Here is a 25,287-nt window from a genome sequence, read left to right as displayed (position 1 = left end):
CTCTCTCTCTCTCTCTCTGCCTCTCTCTCTCTCAGCCTCTCTCTCTCTCTGCATCTCTCTCTCTCTCTGCATCTCTCTCCCTCCCTCTCTCTCTCTCTCTCTCTCTGCATCTCTCTCTCTCTGCATCTCTCTCTCTCTGCATCTCTCTCTCTCTGCATCTCTCTCTCTCTGCCTCTCTCTCTCTGCATCTCTCTCTCTCTGCATCTCTCTCCCTCTCTCTCTCTGCCTCTCTCTCTCCCTCTCTCTCTCCAGTTAATGTCACCACCCAGATCTTACTGACACCTACCCATGTGTAACCAGCATCCTCTCCTACTGAGCACTAGGGCCGGGACGATAATGTATCGCAATATTTTTTCCATGGCTAAAATTATAACACGAAGCAGACCAAATTCTTTAGTTCTTTGAAAACCAGCTGGATGTAAAATATTGTGTGCTATAGTTTGGAAAATAAATGTGTGACCCTGGATGACAACATAAAGATGTTTGTTTCCAACATTATGGCTGTTTTCCTAAAGAAGATAACTCTGCTTTGTGTTTTAACTCTGCTTTGTGTTTTGTTTCCTTGCCACGTTACTACCAAGTATTGCGGTACTGGTAACGTCCCAGACCTATCGGGTAGAGGCCTTCATGGGTCCAAAAAGTTGGACCTGTTCCTAAATGGATCTGGAGCTTTCCCTTCTGGATCCGATATGCCTAAATAAAATAAAATAGAATATAGAGACCTGTTCCGAATGGACCGGAGGAGAACTAGACCCGATTCATATAGACCTGGTCAGATCCAGACCCGGTCCAATCCGAGTGAGGGAAGCAGCAGAAAAGTCCATTTTCAAGCTACGTTATTAACCGGAGCTGATAAAGCGCGAGGTGGCACTCTACCAGGCGCCCTGCTGTGTGTGTAGGCTCTACATTTTTCATTGGAAATTGTTAAAAGTAGTTATTGTGCAAAGTTGTATGGTTTGTTAGACTTTGAAATCAATGATTTTTGTTTAGCATACATTTGAAAGTGAAAATCTAGGCTTGAGACTAACCTTTTTCATCACCGTCTCAGAATCGTCCCGAAGTGCAATTTAAGTCGCCCAAAATTAAAATACCCTTTTGTTTGATTTTATATGCAAACATGGGCTTGTCTACTCTAGGACCTAGGTAATTTACAGTGATTAAAACAAGCATAGCCTAATACTAAAATAGATACATGGGCCAGAAAATCATGGGAGAAAAATCCTTTATAAAGGCCAACATTGGAATAATATTCAAACCTGTTTTGAATAAATATAGCCTACAGTACACAAATAATTAGCGTACATGTAAAAGTGTAGCCTATGTTATAAGCATATTGGCTACATCCTCTCATGCCCACACCGATGCTGACATGGAGGCACCACAAAATGTAGCCAAACTTTAATGAGATATTTAATTACATGAATATAGGCTAAATACCAGTCATGTTTGACAAATATAATGTAGGATAATTTAAATGTAACTTCTAAAGTCTTGATTCTGTTGACATAGGCTACTCGAGGCACGGTTGGTTCAGATCAAATGGTCATGAGTGGAGAGAAAGACCTTGTGCCTGTTGCGCACCGCACGCATCACCCACCTTGTAATCTGAGCGGAGGCAGTCAGCATTCACAATCCTAGTCATACAAGCAACCCATGATGCTTGTTGCATCTGTAGAATGGTGTGTTCCAGCTAATTGCATTTTGGCACATTCATGCATAGCCTACTGCATTGTACACATTGCTGTGCTTGTCATGTGAATAAATAATAGTTTATCAACATTTTTTATCTATATATTCTGATCTGTTGCATCAGCCTCATTGCTTTAAAAAATAGTTTCTGTACAGTAGGCTAGTTGTATGAATTTTGGATCTATTATAGGAGAACTGTCCCAGTCCGTTTGACCTGTCCTAGACAGATTTTATTTATCAGCCCCGGGACACCCTTAATTTCGAGCCCTGTTCAAAGCGTAATTCCGTTTTCCGTGGAATTGCCCATTACATTTTTGCATCTGTTCAGTGAGACGTCTGCGGCTTTGAGATCTCCACTATCAAATATCTCCACCTGTTTTGACTGCGACGTTCTGGGGCTGAAGTTCACTTGTCACCAGCAGTATCGCCAATGGGAGCGGTAAGAAACTACTTGTCACACTTCCTTCCTTCTAGCAACGTGTGCACAAAAGTCAAGTGGTTTCGTCAGCAAGGTCACATGCTGCAGATCGTGAGCCTAGCCTATATTATGCACTGCGGCTCTGAATGACCCCTCCTCACTGTTACAGCACATTCTGTCAGCCATCCAGTATAGAAATAGACACAGATAAATACACATTGCAGCTATTTTTCCTCCAATATTTTTTTATCAGGAGAGGATTAAAGTGTGTGTTGATTGTGCTTGCTGTCACATAGCCTAGTACAAGTGTAACCCATAGCTGTCCGTTGTTGATCTAGTAGGCTAGCTGCCTTGTCTTTACCCCATTCCTATTGCTGTTTTTTTGTCTTGCCTTCTTTGTTGTCAAGCTCTACTTGATGCTCTAGAGTGATTCACATGAGTTCGGTGGCGACACCGTGGCTGTTTTTCCGAGCATAAAAGCAGTTAGAGTAAAAGGTCACTAGCTAGCATTCCATTCAATTGGCGACAGATTTTAACAGGAACATTCTCAAATCTGCATAAAAACAATATACGCATTTACCCACCAGAGATGTTTTCATCAAATTAATTTGTTTGCGGATAAAAGGCTGTGCGTGAGGATGTAGTGCACGTAAAAAATATATTATTATTTTGCGGTCAAATTATCATGTACCAAAAAAAAAAAAATATATATATATATATATATATATATATATATATATATATATATATATATATATATAACAATTTAACAAATGTTGTGTTATATAGCGAATGTGCACGTTCTGGACTTGGCACATGCACTAGCCAAGAGGTCACAGATACAGTGCAGTTATAGCCTACTGCATCACATTATTATGGACAAAGAGCGAGATGATTTTTATTTGTCCATCGGCAGCCAAGCATCGACCATCATGTCAGCAGAATAATATCCATATTTATTGGAAAGGACAATCAAGCTCATCACCATGCACTTTAACCACCCTGTGGATTTAAGCAAAACTTATTTCATCTGTAGCCTAATAAACTGCATGCTTTCCCGAGTTGTATGACTGCATGTTTACTTCGATAAGACGGTTATTAAATCAGTATTTGCGCACAAAGGCGTTTCCACCTACCATTTCTCACCTAATTAATTTAGCAGACACTAAAAGATCCTAGCTGATCTACTGTATTTTGTTTTGTTTACCGACCAGGCATTTTTCAGGCTGTTGTGATTTTTTTTTACCCGACATGTACTCTACTCTCATAAAAGGGCTGGATGGAAAACTCAACCGTGTAAACAGTCAGAGCATTGGGATAGGCCTAAATCTTCTGAGAAAAGAAAGCTTACTGGTGCATTGGGACTGCCGAGACTATTGGTGTAGCATAGCATTGGGACTACCCCGACTATTGGTGTAGCATAGCATTGGGACTGCCGGGACTATTGGTGCAGCATAGCATTGGGACTACCCCGACTATTGGTGCAGCATAGCATTGGGACTGCCGGGACTATTGGTGCAGCATAGCATTGGGACTGCCGGGACTATTGGTGTAGCATAGCATTGGGACTGCCGGGACTATTGGTGCAGCATAGCATTGGGACTGCCGGGACTATTGGTGTAGCATAGCATTGGGACTGCCGGGACTATTGGTGCAGCATAGCATTGGGACTACCCCGACTATTGGTGCAGCATAGCATTGGGACTACCCCGACTATTGGTGTAGCATAGCATTGGGACTACCCCGACTATTGGTGCAGCATAGCATTGGGACTACCCCGACTATTGGTGCAGCATAGCATTGGGACTGCCGGGACTATTGGTGCAGCATAGCATTGGGACTACCCCGACTATTGGTGCAGCATAGCATTGGGACTACCCCGACTATTGGTGTAGCATAGCATTGGGACTACCCCGACTATTGGTGCAGCATAGCATTGGGACTACCCCGACTATTGGTGCAGCATAGCATTGGGACTACCCCGACTATTGGTGCAGCATAGCATTGGGACTACCGGGACTATTGGTGTAGCATAGCATTGGGACTGCCGGGACTATTGGTGCAGCATAGCATTGGGACTGCCGGGACTATTGGTGTAGCATAGCATTGGGACTGCCGGGACTATTGGTGTAGCATAGCATTGGGACTGCCGGGACTATTGGTGCAGCATAGCATTGGGACTGCCGGGACTATTGGTGCAGCATAGCATTGGGACTGCCGGGACTATTGGTGTAGCATAGCATTGGGACTGCCAGGACTATTGGTGCAGCATAGCATTGGGACTGCCGGGACTATTGGTGCAGCATAGCATTGGGACTGCCAGGACTATTGGTGCAGCATAGCATTGAGACTACCCTGACCATTGGTGCAGCATAGCATTGGGACTGCCAGGACTATTGGTGTAGCATAGCATTGAGACTACCCTGACCATTGGTGCAGCATAGCATTGGGACTGCCAGGACTATTGGTGTAGCGTAGCATTGCTTGTTAAACTCTCTGCAGTAGAGCAGCCAGAATACAGCATCTCAAAGAGCAGGCCTGTGTTTTTTGTTTGCACGAATCACATCAAATGCCAGATACAATGAGCTAACTAATAGTGCTGGGCAGAAAAGGAGGTCACTGTGAAGTGAATATAACATGTGATTATGACTCACAGGGCTGAACCTGACCTTTTGACTATAGTTCGATACTAGGCCTAGGCAGTCACCAGGGGTGTGTGTGTGTGTGTGTGTGTGTGTGTGTGTGTGTGTGTGTGTGTGTGTGTGTGTGTGTGTGTGTGTGTGTTCATTAGGCTAGTGCACCGTAGCTAAATAAGTATTTCTTAATGAGCAAATTCCGGGAGGTCCCTCCCTTTTCCCATCCTGTTTTCTTTCGTTTGGTTCCTAGTGAATACGCCCCAGTTTCTAGTTGAAAGCACCACTTCAGTTTAAACAGGCATGACTTCCCTATTCCCTTGTGATGTTTTGTGTGGCTTTTATTTATAGCCTTCCTTTTAGAAGAGGATTAGGAAGATCTTTCCAAGGCTGGACAGTAAATTACTTTCTCTTCTACAGATTAATGTCCCTCTATTGCTTTCGTCAAATGTAATCCAGCACCCAGTCTGTCTGTCTCGGATCTCAGCATCTGTGCAGCCAGGCCTACCCATGTCAAGTCAAGAAGACAAAGAAGACATTGGGGGGTGGGGACAGTGATGATGGCACTAGTTGAATATTTTTTGGAGGGATTAGGGAACGGGTGTGACTCACGCTCACAATTAACATCGTAATGCCTAATGATTTATTTGGCTATTGCAAGTAAAAAAAAACATGACATTTTGGACGTCAGAATGAGACTAGTGGCACTAGATGAAATGCAGTTGAAAGGTCAGTCATTTGCATGCTGAGGAGCAAGTGTAGGTTATTATAGCCTAGTCGTGAAGCAATAACTTGTACAAAGATGGCAATTAAGTGAGATGACACACTGAATGTTAACGTGACAAAGCTTAAAGGGCAATTCCACCACTTTTCAACTTCATTTTCATGATCTTCAGCACAATACCATTTTCTACATGGGCTATGTGAAAATGGCGCTTTTCTTTGTTACTTGGGGAGTAAGAAAATACCTTCCCTCTGGCTAGAAACTTGTTGCGGGCTTTGAAAATCACTTCTAATCCTACCCTGTGACGTCTTTTACCACAGCTCACATATGTAGACACTGGTTTGGTGCTGGAGATAATGAATATGAAGTTGAAAAGTGGCAGAATTGCCCTTTAAGCCAGATGGTGCCTTCAGAAAATATTCACATCCCTTGACTTTTTCCACATTTTGTTGGCTGAATTTAAAATGGATTACATTTTTTAATTTTTTAATTTTTTTTATTTCACCTTTATTTAACCAGGTAGGCTAGTTGAGAACAAGTTCTCATTTGCAACTGCGACCTGGCCAAGATAAAGCATAGCAGTGTGAACAGACAACACAGAGTTACACATGGTGTAAACAATTAACAAGTCAGTAACACAGTAGAAAAAAGGGGAGTCTATATACATTGTGTGCAAAAGGCATGAGAAGGTAGGTGAATAATTACAATTATGCAGATTAACACTGGAGTGATAAATGATCAGATGGTTATGTACAGGTAGAGATATTGGTGTGCAAAAGAGCAGGTAAATAAATAAATAAAAACAGTATGGGGATGAGGTAGGTGAAAATGGGTGGGCTATTTACCAATAGACTATGTACAGCTGCAGCGATCGGTTAGCTGCTCAGATAGCAGATGTTTGAAGTTGGTGAGGGAGATAAAAGTCTCCAATTTCAGCGATTTTTGCAATTCGTTCCAGTCACAGGCAGCAGAGAACTGGAACGAAAGGCGGCCAAATGAGGTGTTGGCTTTAGGGATGATCAGTGAGATACACCTGCTGGAGCGCGTGCTACGGATGGGTGTTGCCATCGTAACCAGTGAACTGAGATAAGGCGGAGCTTTACCTAGCATGGACTTGTAGATGACCTGGAGCCAGTGGGTCTGGCGACGAATATGTAGCGAGGGCCAGCCGACTAGAGCATACAAGTCGCAGTGGTGGGTGGTATAAGGTGCTTTAGTGACAAAACGGATGGCACTGTGATAAACTGCATCCAGTTTGCTGAGTAGAGTGTTGGAAGCAATTTTGTAGATGACATCGCCGAAGTCGAGGATCGGTAGGATAGTCAGTTTTACTAGGGTAAGTTTGGCGGCGTGAGTGAAGGAGGCTTTGTTGCGGAATAGAAAGCCGACTCTTGATTTGATTTTCGATTGGAGATGTTTGATATGGGTCTGGAAGGAGAGTTTAGAGTCTAGCCAGACACCTAGGTACTTATAGATGTCCACATATTCAAGGTCGGAACCATCCAGGGTGGTGATGCTGGTCAGGCGTGCGGGTGCAGGCAGCGAACGGTTGAAAAGCATGCATTTGGTTTTACTAGCGTTTAAGAGCAGTTGGAGGCCACAGAAGGAGTGTTGTATGGCATTGAAGCTCGTTTGGAGGTTAGATAGCACAGTGTCCAAGGACGGGCTGGAAGTATATAGAATGGTGTCGTCTGCGTAGAGGTGGATCAAGGAATCGCCCGCAGCATGAGCAACATCATTGATATATACAGAGAAAAGAGTCGGCCCGAGAATTGAACCCTGTGGCACCCCCATAGAGACTGCCAGAGGACCGGACAGCATGCCGGTCATTGAGATTTTTATGTCACTGGCCTACACACAATACCCCTTAATGTCAAAGTGAAATTATGTTTTCATATTTTTACTAATTAATAAAAAATGGAAAGCTGAAATGTCTTGAGTCTCTAAGTATTCAACCGCTTTCTTATGGCAAGTGTATCGTGTGCGCTGGGAGTTAGGAAGCAAGTTCAGGGAGTGCATCATTTAATCGACGAAACACGAACAACGCATAGACAGGAATCTGAAACAGAAACAATGATGCCTGGGGAAGGATCCAAAGGGAGTGACATATATAGGGCAGGTAGGAGGAGGAGGTGATGGAGTCCAGGTGAGTCTGATGATGTGCAGGTGCGTGTAACAATGGTGACAGGTGTGCGTCATAATGAGCAGCCTGGTGACTTAGAGGCAGGAGAGGGAGCACGTGACAGCAAGCCTATATGAGTTCAGTAAACATTTACCTAAGAAGTCACATGGACTCATTCTCTGTGCAATAATAGTGTTTAACATGATTTTGTGAATGACTACCTCATCTCTGTACCCCACACACACATACCATTATCTGTAAGGTCCCTCAGTCGAGCAGTGATTTTTAAACACCTGTTCAACCTCAAAGACCAGGGAGATTTTCCAATGTCTCGCAAAGGGCACCTATTGATAGATGGGTAAAAAAAATTTTTTTTAAATGGAATATACAGTGCCTTGCGAAAGTATTCGGCCCCCTTGAACTTTGCGACCTTTTGCCACATTTCAGGCTTCAAACATAAAGATATAAAACTGTATTTTTTTGTGAAGAATCAACAACAAGGGGGACACAATCATGAAGTGGAACGACATTTATTGGATATTTCAAACTTTTTTAACAAATCAAAAACTGAAAAATTGGGCGTGCAAAATTATTCTTGTAATTATTATTATACGCTTGGCTTTCAGGCCAAAGAGTTCGATCTTGGTTTCATCAGACCAGAGAATCTTGCTTCTCATGTTCTGAGAGTCCTTTAGGTTCCTTTTGGCAAACTCCAAGTGGGCTGTCATATGCCTTTTTACTGAGCAGTAGCTTCTGTTTGGCCACTCTACCATAAAGGCCTAATTGGTGGAGTGCTACAGAGATGGTTGTCCTTCTGGAAGGTTCTCCCATTGCCACAGAGGAACTCTGAAGCCCCGATTGCTCAGTTTGGCTGGTCGGCCAGCTCTAGGAAGAGTCTTGGTGATTACAACTTTCTTCCATTTAAGAATGATGGAGGCCACTGTGTTCTTGGAGACCTTCAATGAAGCAGAACTGTTTTGGTACTCTTCCCCAGATCTGTGCCTCGACATTATCCTGTCTCAGATCTCTACGGACAATTCCTTCAACTTCATGGCTTGGTTTTTGCTCAGACATGCACTGTCAACTGTGGGACCTTACATAGACAGGTGTGTGCCTTTTCAAATCATATCCAATCAATTGAATTTACTCCAATCAAGTTGTAGAAACATCTCAAAGATGATCAATGGAAACAGGATGCACTTGAGCTCAATTTCGATTCTCATAACAAAGGGTCTGAATACTTTATGTAAATAAGGTATTTCTGTTTTTTCATTATTAATACATTTGCAAAAATGTCTAAAAATCTGTTTTCGCTTTGTCATTATGGGGTATTGTGTGTAGATTGATGAGAGGAAAAAACAATTTCATCCATTTTAGAATAAGGCTGTAACATGTTACAAAATGTGGAAAAAGTCAAGCGGTCTGAATATTTTCCCGAATGCACTGTATATTCAAATGAGCAATTTTCCACACAGGCCTCCCATCACTCACTTTGAACTGGCCTGTGTATTTACAGGCAGTAAATAGACTTTAGAACTTTCGCCAAAAGACAACAAAGCCCGCCTGCGTGTTCCATGCCAAATACATTTGATTGACAACTAAGAGATATACTAACTGTGGATAATAGCCACCAAAATATCCACACAAAAAAAAATGTATATGACTGTAGGAAGTTGGTCACTCACCCACTCCTCCAATGACATGACCTCCTCCCAGGCTCTTTTTTTTTCTTAGCTTGCTAAATAAATAGCTAGCTACATAAATAGATATGCTATAGCCCAGGGGTGTCAAACTCAATCAGCGCACGGGCCATATTGAAAAAAAAACCACAATGAATTTGTGGTTCAGACTTAGCCTATTTTCTAAAAATATGTGCAACTGCGACCCAAACTGGCCATTGTTTTATTAGAAAAAATATGGCCCTAAATTCAATGTGGTGCTTAGGTTAATGTTATTTCCTAAAATGTAAGAAATCAGCTTTCTGAGTATCCTTGTAAGGCTGTTTTAAGCACTATCCATACAGAAACATCCCATATTGGTCGGGCTATAGGGCGGCATGTAGCCTATCAGATAAGAGTGTTAGGCCAGTAACCGAAAAGATGCTGGTTCAAATTCCTGAGCCGGCAAGGTGGAAATCTGCTGTTCTTTTGACCCCCCCCCCGACAACAACTGATCCCTCAGCGCTGATGATGTGGATGTTGATTAAGGCAGCCCCCCCCCGCCTGCAACTCTGATTCAGAGGGGTTGGGTTAAATGCGGAAGATACATTTCGGTTTATTTAAATTCAGTTGTGCAACTGACTAGGTATACCTGATAGCCATTGCTGTTGTCAGCCTGATAGCCACTGCTGTTGTCATCTCCCCTCCAGGACCTGAGAACAACTGCTGTGCACCATGTTGTCTAGACTGAGGGCATCACTGATGCTGCGGCCCTGTGTGAGCGCCTGCCGCTGGACACACACCAAAGAGAAGGGCAAGCCTCTCATGTTGAACCCTCGCACCAACAAGGTAAGTGCCAGAGGGCATTAACACCATCCTCGTACAACGTGTGTGTGTGTGTGTGTGTGTGTGTGTGTGTGTGTGTGTGTGTGTGTGTGTGTGTGTGTGTGTGTGTGTGTGTGTGTGTGTGTGTGTGTGTGTGTGTGTGTGTGTGTGTGTGTGTGTGTGTGTGTGTGTGTGTGTGTGTGTGTGTGAGAGAGTGAGAGGGAGGGAGGGAGGGAGGGAGGGAGGAGAGCCCGGTACATTATAATACTGTTATGCTACCCTGTACATTACAATACTGCTATACTACCCTCTATATTTCAATACTGCTATGCTACCCTGTACATTACAATGCTCCTATGCTACCCTGTACAAAATAATATTGCTATGCTACCCTCTATATTTCAATACTGCTATGCTACCTGGTACATTACAATACTGCTATGCTAGCCTGTACATTATAATACTGTTATGCTACCCTGTACATTACAATACTGCTATACTACCCTCTATATTTCAATACTGCTATGCTACCCTGTACATTACAATGTTCCTATGCTACCCTGTACATTATAATATTGCTATGCTACCCTCTATATTTCAATACTGCTATGCTACCTGGTACATTACAATACTGCTATGCTAGCCTGTACATTATAATATTGCTATGCTACCCTGCACATTATAATACTGATATGCTACCCTATACACTATAATACTGCAATGCTACTAGGGCTGGGCGATATGGGCAAAATATTATATCATCGTATTTATTAAAAAAAAATATGGTATGATGGTATTTGATGGTATTTTATGTTTTTTAATAATAGAAGTTCTAAATGTGCATTTTGAGTAATGCTTGACCCTAGGGTGGCAACACATACATTCTAAGTGATTTCAATGGGTCTTTCTCCATTCGGATTGTTTTATACTGTTCATTCAACTTCAACCAAAAAAAGTAATAGTTTTTATCAATATCTGCATTTGAGATCATTTCCGCACTGCCATGTAGGGCTGCACAATATGGGAAAGTAATCTGGGCCTTATTTTTAACCCAATGTTGCAATTTGACTTTTTTTGTTGAACCTTTATTTAACTAGGCAAGTCAGTCACTCCAACCATTAGGCTACCTGCCACCCCTGTTGGAATCATGGGAATAGAATGTCTATTCTAATTATATAGTTAGAATATAATAGTGGGCACCTTCAATACAGTGTTGTTTGACATGACAACGAATGAAAATGCCAGGGAGGAGTTATTGTGACAGGGTAGGAACTAATGTGTTGATAGGTGTTTCCTAGGGACCCTATAATCTTAGGCTACATTGAATGTTTTCTAGCTAACATATTCTTGCTTTGCGTTTAACTCTTTAATTTTGAAGACACTGTTGCACAAACATCATGCTGATGTAGGTCTACACAATCTTTGGTATTATCAGGCTGTATAGCTAATTACGCTTGCTCTTACTCATTTATTAGCTAGCTAGCAAGCGATTAGCATTAGCGACTAACAAGATTTAGGAACAACTTGCTAAGAAAAGACAAACTAGCTGTTTGCAGATGTAAGAAACCCAAGCTAATAGTGTAGTTATAGAATGCTAGTAGATTTATATTTAGAAGCAAAGTGACAACTGCTTCGTTGTCATCAACAGTGTTGCATATGCTGCATTGACCATGCAGACTGAACGCAAGTGTCTCGTGGTTGAGGAACATCAAATGCGCTCCTTGAGTGACAAGGGGCGTGGCTAGGTCTGTGGAAAGCGGCATCGAGACAGATGACTGAAGTAGCGAAGTAAACTCAAAATGGACGTTACACACTGCGTATCGCATTTAACAAACCAAACATTCAAATACCGGTATAGAAGGTAAAGTAAAAACCCAAACCGGTCCGTGCATCAATACAGTTATATCGTAAAAAAACGGTATACCACCCAGCCCTATATGCTACCCTGTACATTATAATACTGCTATACTACCCTGTACATTATAATACTGCTATACTACCCTGTACATTATAATACTGCTATGCTACCCTGTGCATTATAATACTGCTATGCTACCAACAGTACTACTGGAGCTTGTTCTCCTATCCCCTTCTGTCCCCCCGGCCTTTCTGGAGAAGGTTATGGTTTCCATGTGGGTCTGTTCTGGCTCATGTTTCACTTGAGGTCTAGCCAGTCAACACGCACCCACCCTCCTCCGCCAAGCCTCCAACTGGCAAAATGAACATGAATGAGCCCGTACTCAAAACCACCTCGTCCCAACATACATTCATAATGGCTTTCAAGCACATTATGAGCATTATGAGCATTTAACCTTTAACCTAGTGTTCCCCCCTCACCATGCATGGTTCAATTTCAGAGGAAGGCTGTACCCCAAATTCACTGGCTCATAGAAACCTGGGCAGTGAGTTGTGAGGCCATCTGAGGGGAATGTTCAGAGCAGTCATGCAGCATCTCTGCTTCTGTGATTATGTAGCTTTCCGTCCCTCTCCTCGCCCCAACCTGGGCTCGAACCAGGGACCCTCTGCACACATCAGCCACAGTCACTCACGAAGCATCGTTACACATCGCGCCACAAAAGCTGCGGCCCTTGCAGAGCAAGGGGGACAACTACTTCTAGGTCTCAGAGCGAGTGACGTCACCGATTGAAACACTATTAGCGAGCACCACCGCTAACTAGCTAGCCATTTCACATCGGCCACACTTTCTTGCCCCAGTGCCAGTCGGATCCTGTTAGCTCACTGGCGATGTTTACCCTGACTACCTCTCTGTCTCCCCTTCATTATCTCTCGCTCTGTTCCTCATCAAATTTAATTAAAACAAGTTAATTTGTCAAATGCACATGATACAGTGTAGATGTGTACACAGTACAATGAAATTATTACTTCTCCTCTCAACAGTGCAACAGCTACAATTTTTTTTATTGAAAGAACATTTATGTCTCCCTCATTCTCTTTGGTTTATTTCCATTCGTCCAGGGCATGGCCTTCTCACTGCAGGAGAGGCAGATCCTGGGTCTTCAGGGTCTTCTGCCCCCCAAGATAGAGTCCCAGGACATCCAGGCCATGCGTTTCCAGAGGAACCTGAAGAAGATGACAGAGCCACTGGAGAAGTGAGAACGGGCTCGGGTCAAAAGTAGTGCACTATATACGGAATAGGGTGCCATTTGGGACCTAGGCTGTGAGCGGCAACAAATGTCAACCTAAGCCAAATAATATTTTCATGCATTACAGCGTCTGAGACTGCAGAAGTGCATTTCTTATTGCTACACTAAGTAATGAACTTAATCACATAACAACTTGACATAAAACGAAGGCATCTGTAAACCACGACCAAAACTCTTCCCAGGTACATTTACCTGATGGGGATCCAGGAGAGGAACGAGAAACTCTTCTACCGCGTGCTGATGGAAGACATTGAGGAGCTGATGCCTATCGTTTACACTCCCACTGTGGGCCTGGCCTGTACGCAGTACGGACACATCTTCAGGAGGCCCAAGTAAGAGCTGGGTCTTGATTATTATTTTATTTTTTAAAACATGTTTAGTAATGGCCCTCTGCTCTTTCATAAGAATAAACAACCTCTCAGATTACTATAGATATGGGCTTTGATTAGATTGCTAAAATCTGTTTAGATGGCTAAAAACGATTGGATTGTTAAAATGTCAGATTTCCTATCAGACAAAGGGGAGGGAGTTAACTGTCTGAGGACTCTATTCCTTTACCCACAGGGGCCTGTTCATATCCATCTTGGATCGAGGCCATATTCGCTCCATATTGGACAACTGGCCAGAGACCAATGTGGCGGTAAGCTGAGTTCCAGCACCATATTGAAAACATTGTCTTTATGTTGATATGGCCTTGCTGTGTAATGGAGTGACAGTCCCTCGCTCTCTGACAGCCCCCCCTCGCTCTCTGAAAGCCCCTCCCCTCGCTCTCTGACATCCCCTCTCCTCGCTCTCTGACAGCCCCCCTTCCCTTCGCTCTCTGACAGCCTCCCCTCGCTCTCCCACAGCCCCCCCTTGCTCCCCTCGCTCTCTGACAGCCCCCCCTCGCTCTCTGACAGCCCTCGCTCTCTGACAGCCCCCCCCCCCTCACTCTCTGACAGCCCCCCCCTCGCTCTCTGACAGCCCCCCCCTCGCCCTCTGACAGCCTCCCCTCACCCTCTGACAGCCTCCCCTCACCCTCTGACAGCCTCCCCTCGCTCTCTGACAGCCCCCCCTCGCTCTCTGACAGCCCCCCCTCGCTCTCTGACAGCCTCCCCTTTCTCTCTGACAGCCCCCCCTCGCTCTCTGACCGCCTCCCCTCGCTCTCTGACAGCCCCCCCTCGCTCTCGTGACAGCCCCTGCCTCGCTCTCTGACAGCCCCTCACTCTCTGACAGCCCCTGCCTCGCTCTCTGACAGCCCCTCACTCTCTGACAGCCCCTTGCTCTCTGAAAGCCCCTCGCTCTCTGACAGCCCCTCGCGGTGTGGCATTCATTAGGGGAAGTTCAGGTAGTCCCACCCGTGTCTGTTTCAGCTTCGTTTGGTGCTTAATGAATAGAACCCCTACCTGTTGTCCAGGCGGTCGTGGTGACAGATGGAGAGCGTATCCTGGGCTTGGGGGACCTGGGGGTGTTTGGGATGGGCATCCCTGTGGGGAAACTGTGCCTGTACACCGCCTGCGCTGGTATCAGGCCTGAGAGGTGCCTTCCTGTGGTGATCGACGTGGGAACTGACAATGAGGCAAGTAAAAGAAACGAATCAAATCAAGCTTTATTGAAATGCGCATCGAAATGAAAAAATCTCAGTACAATTAGTTGACAACAAAGATGAACTAAGGAGCTCCCAATATGCAAATTGGTTGTCATGTTATATATACAAAAGGCTGTTAGCTATCTTATGTACTGTATCATATCTATAACCAGTCTCCTTATTCCAGACCCTTCTGAAGGACCCATTCTACATGGGTTTGTACCAGAAGCGGGATCGTTCCCAGCTCTACGATGACCTGATCGATGAGTTTATGGAGGCTGTGGTGGACAAGTACGGCCAGGACACCCTGATCCAGTTTGAAGACTTTGGGAATCACAATGCATTCCGCTTGATGAGGAAATACCGCGAGAAGTACTGCACTTTTAACGATGACATCCAAGGTCTGTATTCACACCATGTAAATATAGTATGCCACATGGAGTGTGTTGTAGTGAGTATGTACAGCTAGATGAATAACAGACCTGGGTTCAAGTACTATTTGAAATCATTTTAAATACTTTACTATGTGATTGATTGAGCCTGGCGCAGTGTAGCAAATATAATATTCTCACGAATGCAAACCCCGCTCATCTGGCACTCCAGGCAGACTTGAGCAAATGCTACAAGTATTTGAAAGAGTTCAAATAGTATTTGAACCCAGGTCTGGTGAATAGCTGTGCATTTACAGCGTGTGTTGTGGTGTTCAGGAACTGCAGCGGTTGCCCTGGCAGGGCTGTTGGCAGCTCAGAGGGCCATTGGAAAACCCATCACTGAACATAGGATTCTGTTCTGCGGAGCAGGGGAGGTAGGCCATTCTCCTACTTGTATTACCAGATTTCAGTGTCTGCGTACAGCAATACCGTTATCTGACATAATGTAGTAGGTACTAAATGTATGTACCAAATGGTTAACACTGTGCTCACTAAATCATAATAAGAAGTGTCATATTTTTTGTCCGCTGAATAATAAATAATTGTGTGTTGTTTCTTCAGGCTGCCCTGGGTATCGCCAACCTGATTACCATGTCGATGGTGGAGAAGGGTTTAACCCAGGACGAAGCCAGGAAAAAGATCTGGATGTTTGACAAGGACGGTCTACTGGTCAAGGTTGTGGTCCAGTCCAAACACAGACACGTTGTCTTTCACTTCTCCTTTGTAACTGTCTGTGTGGCGGAACTGAAACGCTGTGTATGGACTAACATTAGAGCCAACAGAAATGGAATCTGAATTCGGTCATTTTGAATTTGTATTAAGAAATGTAATTTAAATTCAGTGTTTTTTCCTGTGACTTGCTGTAGGGCCGATCGCAGGAGACAGATAGCAACCAGGAGGCTTTTGTGCATGAAAGTCCCGGAGATGTGCAGAGCTTCTTAGATGCAGTCAACGTCATCCAACCAACAGCCATTATCGGTAAGATCCAAATTCTCCATTCTCATCTTTATAATAGTAATAATACATTGTATAATTAAAATCAGTGTAACTCTTGTTGTCCGTGCTTTATGAAACCCTGGTAACCCTAACTTGTTGCCTGTGCGCAGGTGTGTCCGGGGCTGGACGCCTCTTTACCCACGACGTCCTCAAAAAGATGGGCACCCTAAATAAACGACCAATTATATTCGCCTTGAGCAACCCCACCACCAAGGCAGAGTGCACGGCTGAAGATGCCTATACCCTCACAGATGTATGTATCGATTCAGCCATGTCGTCCTAAATGACTCCCTGTTCCCTACATAATGCACTACAGACGTACTGCACTACGTAGGGAATCAAGCATCATTTGGAACGCAGGCCTCCTCCTCATGTTTTGTTAGTGTGTAGGCCCAGACCCGCACACTGACCCACCGTCACCATGGCTTCTCTCTCTGTATGTGGTTTGATATTCAGGGCCGATGCCTGTTTGCCAGTGGAAGTCCGTTTGACACGGTGACTCTGGCTGATGGACGTGTTTTCACACCTGGACAAGGGAATAATGCTTACATATTCCCAGGTTAGAATCATTAGATTATCACGTTTTCTCATCTGTATTTACAAAGAAAATCTCAGTGAGCCTTCTCTCGTCAAAACAGCCATGGGAAAATGGATACGCATAGGTGCGCCACATAAGTGTATTGTGAGACTTGTGTCAACTGTTGAAAAGGGGTACAAGTGCAGTGTGTCTGCTTTGTCTGGCTGCAGGTGTAGCCCTGGCTGTGATCCTCAGTGGCGTGAGACACATCAGTGACACGGTCTTCCTGGAGGCTGCCAAGGTCAGAAATAAAGCTGCATTTCACTCTTTCAGAGCTCTCGACATGTCTCTCTCCGTTCAGCTCCCCTGTGTTTACACTACTATTTGACAAAAAGACAGGCGCTTAAAGAGATATTTTACACATTTTAGTATTTTGTTTACAGAGAAAATTGTTATGCAAATTATATGCAAATGGTGAGTGTTTTTTTGTCATTCTGTCAGACCCTGGCAGACCAGTTGACTGATGAGGAGCTGGCGGAGGGGAGGCTGTACCCGCCACTGTCCAACATCCGAGAGGTCTCTGTCCAGATGGCAGTCAAGGTCAGGATCAGACACTCTACATCTCGCTTCTTGTCTGTCAAATACATTTTGAGGGAGATAAATTCATAATTTGAAAAAGCAAAAGTAAAAGTCCTTTGATTATGATGAAATCGGTGGCTTCGTCATAAACAAAATATACTGAGGATGATGTAAAGAGTACCGCCCTGCCTTTGGTCTGATAGTGTCAGAGGGCACATTTGAGAAGATATGTGCCTCCATTATCTGCTCAATAACTCAATCCGCCTTTGCACTCCTTCTAAACAATGCACTTTTTTAAAAACATTTCGGCAAAGGGTAAAGACTACAAAACTTTGTCCACTCTGTTCAAAACTAATTCTAGTTTTGGGAACAGAAAATTGTACTGAGATCAGATATGTTACTAATGAGAATATTTGCATAATGTCGGCCAAAATATATCTCGTTCAATCTTCTCCCACTGCCAACCACTGGGTCTTCCTCTCACCACCATATTTGGTAGTGAGTGGAAACACCAAGCGGATGCTTCACATTTATAAGTCCAGTGAAATATCTGAGTCATTGTTCTTTTTGTGGCAAAGATGTGCCTTTAAATGTACTCTGCATCTCACTGTCGCCCCCTGCAGGTGGTCCGGTTTGTGTACGCCAACAACATGGCCTTCCGGTACCCAGAGCCCAAGGACAAGGACACCTTTGTCAGGTCAACTGTATGGGACATCAACTACGACTCATTTCTCCCTGACATCTATGAGTGGAAAGGGATGAACCCAGCACCTGATCATTAGAGAGTTTTGGGTGTGGAAAGGGGGCAACAAATCACGGTAGGATAGGTGGGCGGGCGTTAAAGAGGGAATGGTAAAACTGGGAGGTGGGGAGGACAGTGAAATGAGGATAGTTGTTTAATCCTAGGGCAGATATTTGACTGATTTGTTTGTCAAAATCAATTGGCGGGCCAGAAAAATGTATATCCAGTTTTTGTCATTCATGAGTGGCCTGGAGTTTTTTTTTCTTTCTAACCAAATAAACCCCCCCCCCCCCCCTAGTTATGTTTAACACAGGCCCTGATTTTCCTTGTTCAGTTTCCACATGAAAACCCTCCAGAAGTGGGGTTATTGTTAGTCAACATGCTGCTAGTTAAACAGAAGGATTCCAACATATAATATTACTCCAAGCTCTAAAGACCTTGCCTTGAATTAGTTCATGAAACAGTTATGCAAAAAATATAAGTAAAACTCAGTAATAGTTTAAAGGCTTTTTTTGTTTATTTTTTGTTGTTGTTGTCCATATCCCCATAAGAAATAATATACAGTGTATGTATATTGTGTTATTGACATTCTAGTCATTTAGCTAGGGTTGGGGTCAATTCTGTTTTAATTCCAGACAAATCAGGAAGTGCTGAAATTCCAATTCTCTTGGAATGCTTTTCAATGAGGAACATTTTGAATTGGAATTTGGTCTGCTAAATTCAGGGTTGGGGTCAATAAGGAAAGTAAACGTTCTTATTCAGAGCGACTTAGACTGTAATTATGCACTTGTTAGACAGTTGACAGAGCCTGGATGTTTTGTAGAGAGTATGTTCGCATGTGGGTGTGAAATGTCTCCTAGCTCTGATGATATTTAACTTGAAGATGGACGGTGACAGTTATGAAGTAGATCAATATGTTTGTGTCATGAATCCTGGGGTGTATTCATTAGTCGGATTCCTTTGTAAAAAGTTTTGTCTATTGCAAAACGTTTTGCAATGGAAAAGGTTCAGTCCAAACTGAAAACATTTTGCAATGAAAATTTGTTTCTATTGGACAAATGTTCAGTTTGCTTGGTTTACTTCTGTTTGGTACCTAGAGTAAACAGTTTCCATTGCAAAACATTTAGCAAAAGACCAATGAATATACCCGAGATAATATCACCATGAGTTTCTCCCAGACTAAAGACCAGGCATAGGGGAACCAGCCATATTCCATGGCCATACACATATCAGGGGATGGGGCTAATTTTCAGTATAGAGAGAAGAATGCTGCAATAAGCACCATATCCAAATAGACATGACCAATGTTAAGGTAAGCTCCATTGTCAGAAAACATAAATACATTACATGAACTATAATGCTCTTCACAGTCAGTTTTGTATAGGCAGCATATGGTTTACAAACATACATTTTTTTAAATATTTTTTTTACTGGTTTTATGTTTTAGCCACATCTTATATACAGAACTGTTCATTCACTTTTTGAGAAAATGGAAATAAGTAAAAAGATTAGCTGGATAGAAAACCAGCTTAAGGCAGCTGAAGTTAAGATACACAGGTCCTAGATTTGTGAGACCGTTTAGTTAAGGATGGGGAACAGGCTTTTTTTGGGGCTTTTTTTTATCCATCTGCATAGGTGAGCGAGATGACTCCCATTTTATACACACCTCACTTCTCACCGCAGACGTAGCCAAAGAACAATGAATTGTATAGGGAACACAATAGTTGAAGAAAAAAATATATTAAAATCGGCGTATTATTTTTTATGCATATCCAACGGGCTAATTATATCTATTGTACTGTTTTACAGTTCTCTTGTTGTAGTTGATCAAACTAGTTTGATGAGATGTCATTCACAAGTGTACTATGTTCCACCCTTGAATTTAGATTGGACCATTAAATGACAGTCGGTCTCATTCAATGATTATGTTGGCCCATAAGCCTGTCCAAGCCTGTAACGTTGGTCTCCCATTCAGAGAATTGCTGTGCTGTATTCTTGTCTTGTTTTCTTTTCATTCATTTACTTTTAAGTGCCAGGGTAAAAGTGTATGGTTGAATCCCTGATGGTCCTTCCTCTTCCAATGTCTTTGATGTGTGCATACATGTATGTGTTTCTGGAGTTTATTTTTGTTACGCAGAATGGCAGAAGCGGAAAAAGTGCCCCTGGAGACCCCTATGTGTGCTGTTACATGTGCAGAATTAAAACTAGTTTTACACTTGCTGTTGCGCCCTCCCTTTGTCCTTTTTGAATGAGTTATTATTCTGTGTATCTATTGAACAACATCTCCAAATGGATTTAATTCCAAGCAAGTCTACATTATGACCCTCTGATCATCAACACCAATATTGGATCCCAAATAGAATCATTGGATCCCAAAACATTAGAATTTTTCTAATAGGATTTTCACATATGATTAAAAACAGTATATAAAAAATACATTTTCCATTTTCTGTGCCACTTTGAGGCCAAGTTAAGATTTTATTTTTTGTCACAAACTTTTGCAACTATAACAAAACTATAAACAAATGTTCCCCAAGCTTTATATTCAGACATGCACTCGAGACTTATTTGTACAAAAAAAAAACATACTTGCTGCACACTATTTAAAGGTTTTTGAGCTGTATTAAAGTAAATGACAATTGGTTGTGAACAGACATGTCTATTATGAGCATTTGCAGCAATACAATTGACAGTGTGGTTCCATAGACATTTTTTTTTCTTCTACAATTGCCTCACGAGCATCATAACCCCCAACTTATTTTTTGTTGTTGCATGGTTTCACAATCTACCATAGGGGTGAGATTTCAGGTGCTCCTTAAGTTGTGGTATGGTGGACAGCACCATGCCACACACGTGACAGCAGAGAGGTAGTTTCAACAACTCATTTGTCCCTTGTTTTACCGTGACCTTCCCATCCTTTTCCAGCATCTGGATGACTTCTTGAGATTCTATGAAATAGTCGGTTGTGAATGAATTCCAGTGTTTCTTGTTCTTTAACCAAGGGGAGTCAAAGTCCTGGCTGATCACGTGTAGATGGACATGGCTCATACTGGGGATGGCGTGGTAGCCCTGGCGGAAGTGTAACAGGCCAGCATCGGGGCACTGTTGTTGTACAATCCTGTCTGCTACCTGGTTCATGTGCCTCAACAGATCACAGTGCCCCCTGTGCAGTGTCTTCAGACTGGGGATGGACTCCCAGGGCAGGACCAGCCAGTGGTAGTGAGCCTTGGGGTACTTGTCCATGATAACAACTACTCTGTCATCCTTGTAGACCTGCATTTTGGGGTCTTGCATTGAGGCTTTCAATCCTTGGCTCCAATATCCTAAAGTTTCTGTTTTCTCTGTTGTTTGAGGTTCAGGCCGTGTGTTAGTGGAGGTGGACCCTCCATGCTTGCACTGAGTGGAGTCCTCTGTTTTCCTTGGTACTTTATGCCCGGGGGGCTCTCTGTGAAACTCCCGCTCCTCTGAGGCAGGCCCACAGGGCCTCTTGGTGCCCACACTGGACTGAGAGTTGGATGGATCCTCTTTGAAGCACACAGTATAAGGGTACAGCTCATTGACCATGTGCAGCTGCTGGCCAGATCTCATCTCCACTTGGTTGCCTTTACCCACCACCTCAGAGTCCACACTAGTGGGGTTGACACCCAGTTGTTTTACACTGATATACCCTTTGTTGCAGTCAGCCTTGAGCTCAACTTGCTCCCTGGAACATTTTTGGTCTTTTATCGTTGTTTCTGGACTCCGACCCAAGACAACTGTCTGTAGGTGAGGTAGATTAATCGGTTTATGCCTTCCATTTTTGCTGATCAGCAAACAAATAGACATGATCCTCTTCCTAACGAATTACGATTTTCTTTAGTACAACAACAACTGCTTTCCTCTCTTCAGCCAATGCAAGGTGCGTCAGCGTCGCTAGTGTTTTGCGCCTGGTTTTGTTTCGAGCACGCACAAAGATGACGACTTCCTCTCTGGCAAGCACAAGCGGAGAGGAAGAGGCGAAGCGAGAGAGAGATAACGACCCAAAATCTGTCTTTTCCAGCAGGTAGCGGTGTGTCGAATTTGGTTAACAAAACATGGAATGGCTTATTTACTACATGTGGCGTAGTTTATGGAATAGAAGTGTCGTAATGATTAGGTTGTTACGACTGTACTGAAATAAGTCGGACACGTGACATCCCGGCAACTTTGAGAAAAAGCATTTAATGTCGGAGCCTGGTCGTTACTAGTTACCACAGCCACAAAGTCATACGCCCCATCTATTTCTACAGTGTATCTTCTTAAAATGTGATTTTAAACTTAACTAAAAATGTGCTTTTTTGGTTGGTTTTCATCATATATATATATATATATATATATATAATGCCATTCAGACTTTGTGGGAACCGTTGTGCCTGTTGTTCACACGCGTATCTGCTCTCTCATTGGCTAGAGTGGTCCCACCTGATCTTGCCTCCTCCCGACTGCCTTCCATTTTTTAAGTCATTTTCATTGTACCATATCTGGACAATATAATGGACACTATGTGGTAATGCTACTGCTGTTTTAATGTTCGTTTAATGACATTTAAATAGTTTGTTTTTCAACATGACCATGGACCTAACTTTTCTGGGGACAGGGTCGGCATATCCTTCCCCCCATCGTGGCGCTTCTGCCCTCGTACTCAGAACAGAAGGGGAGTGTTGGCTGTTTGACTGCGGAGAAGGGACGCAAACTCAACTGATGAAGAGTCAATTGAAGGCTAGTGAGTAGTTCACTTTTCTTTAGTCGTTGCTAGCTAGTTAGCTAGTTAGCTTTAGCAATGTCAAACGTGTTGTTCTGGCCATATAATTCACGGTTTATTCCATGTATAACTATTTACAGAATTATTTAAAAAACACTAGATCGCCAACTTATTTTTCACTATTAACAAAAACATGATTTGCTACTTTCCCACCCTCTTTGCTATCACGTCATTGATGAAAGGTTACAAACTTTACAGCCTGTAACCGTTGACGATGACAAATAAAGAAATGCATGTATGTTTTGACAGTGGTCTCAACAACAACACTTCCTTAATTAAATGAGGATGTGTTCAGATTGATCAACTCATATTTATTTACGTTTTTCTTACAGGCCGAATCACCAAAGTGTTCATCTCTCACCTGCATGGTGATCACCTCTTTGGTCTACCAGGGCTACTGTGCACTGTGAGCCTAAACCTCAACCCCTGTCCCACCCAGCCTCCAACATGTGTGGATATCTATGGTCCCCAGGGTCTCAGGCAGTTCCTGAGGGTGGCATTAGAGCTCACCAGCTCCCAGCTTCTCTTCCCCTATTCAGTACATGAGCTAGAGCCCACCACTGACCAGTGTCCTACAGAGGGTCAGCTAAGCCCTGACGTCACAGCAGATTCTGGGCGTCTCCATCCCCAAGAACGCGCCGGCCGAACAATCCCCCTGGATGTCAACAGTGACTGCTATGTTATACTGGAGGAGAAGCGTTTTGTTGTGAAGGCGTTCCGTTTGTTCCATCGGGTACCCTCCTTCGGGTTCTCTGTTCAAGAACATGATTGGCCAGGGCGTTTGAACACAGAACTACTGAAGGATCTTGGTAATCACAATATATACCTGGCATAATAATCTATATGTTTATCTCTGGGATTTGTCTTGATTATTCCATTTGTTTTATATAGGCAAGCCATTGTTATGTCATTAAACAAAAGCTATCTTTTGACATACTGAATTGAGAGTACTCCATTTTAAAATAACTTACATTTCTAACTTTGGTTTTTGCAGGTGCGTGAGAATAATTTGATGCCATCTAAAAAGAAAATGAAAAACTTGCACACTGCTCTTGCCAGTGTGTGAAGGCTGAGAGGCAGATAAAACATGTAAGCTTAATGAACTAAAGTGATATTGGCAATATTTTACTAGGCAAGTCAGTTAAGAACAAATTCTTATTTTCAATGACGGCCTAGGAACAGTGGGTTAACTTGCCTGTTCAGGGGCAGAACGACAGATTTGTACCTTGTCAGCTCGGGGGTTTGAACTTGCAACCTTTCGGTTACTAGTCCACCACTCTAACCAGTAGGCTACCCTGCCGCCCACTCAATAGCAGTGTGCAAGTTTCTATTTTAAGGTCATTCAATTTTGAAATAAATGAAAAACCTTTTGTCTATCTCTCAGGTTTGAAGCCTGGACCACTCTATGGGCGACTGAAAGCTGGTGAGTCAGTGACATTGGAAAATGGACAAGTGGTGAAGCCCAGTGAGGTGCTGGAGGAAGCCATTCCAGGGAGAAAAGTTTGTGTTTTAGGGGATTGCAGCTCGTTATTGGGGGAGGGACCCCTGAGGGCCTGTCACAGAGCTGACATCCTGGTGCATGAGGCCACCCTGTCAGATGAGCATCGGGAGAAGGCAGTGGACCATGGGCACAGCACACCTAGTATGGCAGCTGCAGTGGCACAGGCCTGTTGTGCACGTATGCTGGTGCTCTACCATTTCAGTCAGAGGTATAAGCCGGCCAGCCAGCACAAAGAGGGTGATGAGGATGATGTCGTGGAGCTCAGGAGACAAGCTGAGGAGGCTTTGCAGGGCACAGGCATAGAGGTGACCCTGGCGGAGGACTTTCTCACGATACCCATACCCCTCATAAGGCTTCACTGAGGCCTTACACTTGGTAGTTATGATAAATACTGTAAACAAAAGCCAGAGTGAGCAGGTTGTGAATTAAGCATCGAATGAATGACTTGGTGTCTGGGAAATATTTAGTAAATTGTCTGAATAAAAAAAGTATTGACTCTTTCTCCTTATTTTACTCTGTGATAGGGTTCAAGGCAATCTCCATTTTTAAGTTGTCAATTTTCTTCTTCATGATTGGCAGATACCTCCTGATGACCAGGTTGGACATGACTCCAACATGGTCATCTGGAGGGCTTAGCCAATAAATTTGGAAGTCCCACCTAGTTCACTACATTAAAACGGTGTAAGCTCTCAATGGCGCAGTCCATGCCGAAATGGTATTTCTCTATCACTCTCTATGGTTCACTCAACAGAATTGCACGTATTCAATTTTACCAGATTATTGAAATCAACCTAGCGAGAATGGTACATGCACAATGAAAATGATAAATAAATGTAATTTGAGTCTTCAAAATATTCAGAAACGAACTGCTTTACTTGCTTTAAACCAGGCTAGTTTTCTCTTGGTGGGATTTAATCTCTGCTACTACCCACTGTTGCCCA

General features: G+C 43.3%; 3 protein-coding genes across 3 annotated transcripts in view; 2 read left to right on the top strand and 1 right to left on the bottom strand.

Annotated features, from left to right (window-relative positions):
• The window catches only part of LOC139410606 (malic enzyme 2, NAD(+)-dependent, mitochondrial), a 29,580-nt gene extending 9,295 nt beyond the window's left edge, over nucleotides 1-20,285 (top strand). The window contains exons 2-15 of the mRNA XM_071155914.1: nucleotides 9,955-10,093; nucleotides 13,046-13,179; nucleotides 13,416-13,565; nucleotides 13,798-13,873; nucleotides 14,630-14,791; nucleotides 14,988-15,201; nucleotides 15,508-15,605; nucleotides 15,793-15,906; nucleotides 16,098-16,209; nucleotides 16,338-16,480; nucleotides 16,684-16,786; nucleotides 16,975-17,045; nucleotides 17,246-17,344; nucleotides 17,947-20,285. Coding sequence (XP_071012015.1) covers nucleotides 9,980-10,093; nucleotides 13,046-13,179; nucleotides 13,416-13,565; nucleotides 13,798-13,873; nucleotides 14,630-14,791; nucleotides 14,988-15,201; nucleotides 15,508-15,605; nucleotides 15,793-15,906; nucleotides 16,098-16,209; nucleotides 16,338-16,480; nucleotides 16,684-16,786; nucleotides 16,975-17,045; nucleotides 17,246-17,344; nucleotides 17,947-18,105 — 1,749 coding nt within the window. The 5' untranslated portion in view covers nucleotides 9,955-9,979 and the 3' untranslated portion in view covers nucleotides 18,106-20,285. The remainder of the gene's footprint in view (nucleotides 1-9,954; nucleotides 10,094-13,045; nucleotides 13,180-13,415; nucleotides 13,566-13,797; nucleotides 13,874-14,629; nucleotides 14,792-14,987; nucleotides 15,202-15,507; nucleotides 15,606-15,792; nucleotides 15,907-16,097; nucleotides 16,210-16,337; nucleotides 16,481-16,683; nucleotides 16,787-16,974; nucleotides 17,046-17,245; nucleotides 17,345-17,946) is intronic.
• Nucleotides 20,286-20,510: 225 nt separating this feature from the next.
• Nucleotides 20,511-22,180, bottom strand: LOC139410608 (aprataxin). The gene has a single exon (XM_071155916.1). It carries the CDS (start codon nucleotides 21,888-21,890, stop codon nucleotides 20,844-20,846), a length of 1,047 nt encoding a protein of 348 aa, XP_071012017.1. The 5' UTR covers nucleotides 21,891-22,180; the 3' UTR covers nucleotides 20,511-20,843.
• Nucleotides 22,013-25,198, top strand: LOC139410607 (elaC ribonuclease Z 1). Its single transcript, XM_071155915.1, has 3 exons — nucleotides 22,013-22,806; nucleotides 23,178-23,654; nucleotides 24,230-25,198. Exons 1-3 carry the CDS (start codon nucleotides 22,650-22,652, stop codon nucleotides 24,706-24,708), a joined length of 1,113 nt encoding a protein of 370 aa, XP_071012016.1. The 5' UTR covers nucleotides 22,013-22,649; the 3' UTR covers nucleotides 24,709-25,198.
• The last annotated feature ends 89 nt before the right edge of the window (nucleotides 25,199-25,287 follow it).

The sequence above is a fragment of the Oncorhynchus clarkii genome, chromosome 6 (genome assembly GCF_045791955.1).
Source record: "Oncorhynchus clarkii lewisi isolate Uvic-CL-2024 chromosome 6, UVic_Ocla_1.0, whole genome shotgun sequence".
Taxonomy (NCBI): domain Eukaryota; kingdom Metazoa; phylum Chordata; class Actinopteri; order Salmoniformes; family Salmonidae; genus Oncorhynchus; species Oncorhynchus clarkii.
The sequence above is the reverse complement of the archived record's forward strand: the minus strand, read 5'-3'. Positions and strand labels throughout refer to the sequence as shown.

What these genes read in the sequence shown, in the direction of transcription:
- LOC139410607 (XM_071155915.1), top strand. Translation starts at nt 22,650, where the DNA reads ATGACCATGGACCTAACTTTTCTGGGGACAGGGTCGGCATATCCTTCC. An exon ending in GAAGAGTCAATTGAAGGCTA is followed by an intron (nt 22,807 to 23,177) that starts GTGAGTAGTTCA and finishes TTTTTCTTACAG; the next exon opens with GCCGAATCACCAAAGTGTTC. An exon ending in AGAACTACTGAAGGATCTTG is followed by an intron (nt 23,655 to 24,229) that starts GTAATCACAATA and finishes TCTATCTCTCAG; the next exon opens with GTTTGAAGCCTGGACCACTC.
- LOC139410608 (XM_071155916.1), bottom strand. Translation starts at nt 21,890, where the DNA reads ATGTCTATTTGTTTGCTGATCAGCAAAAATGGAAGGCATAAACCGATT.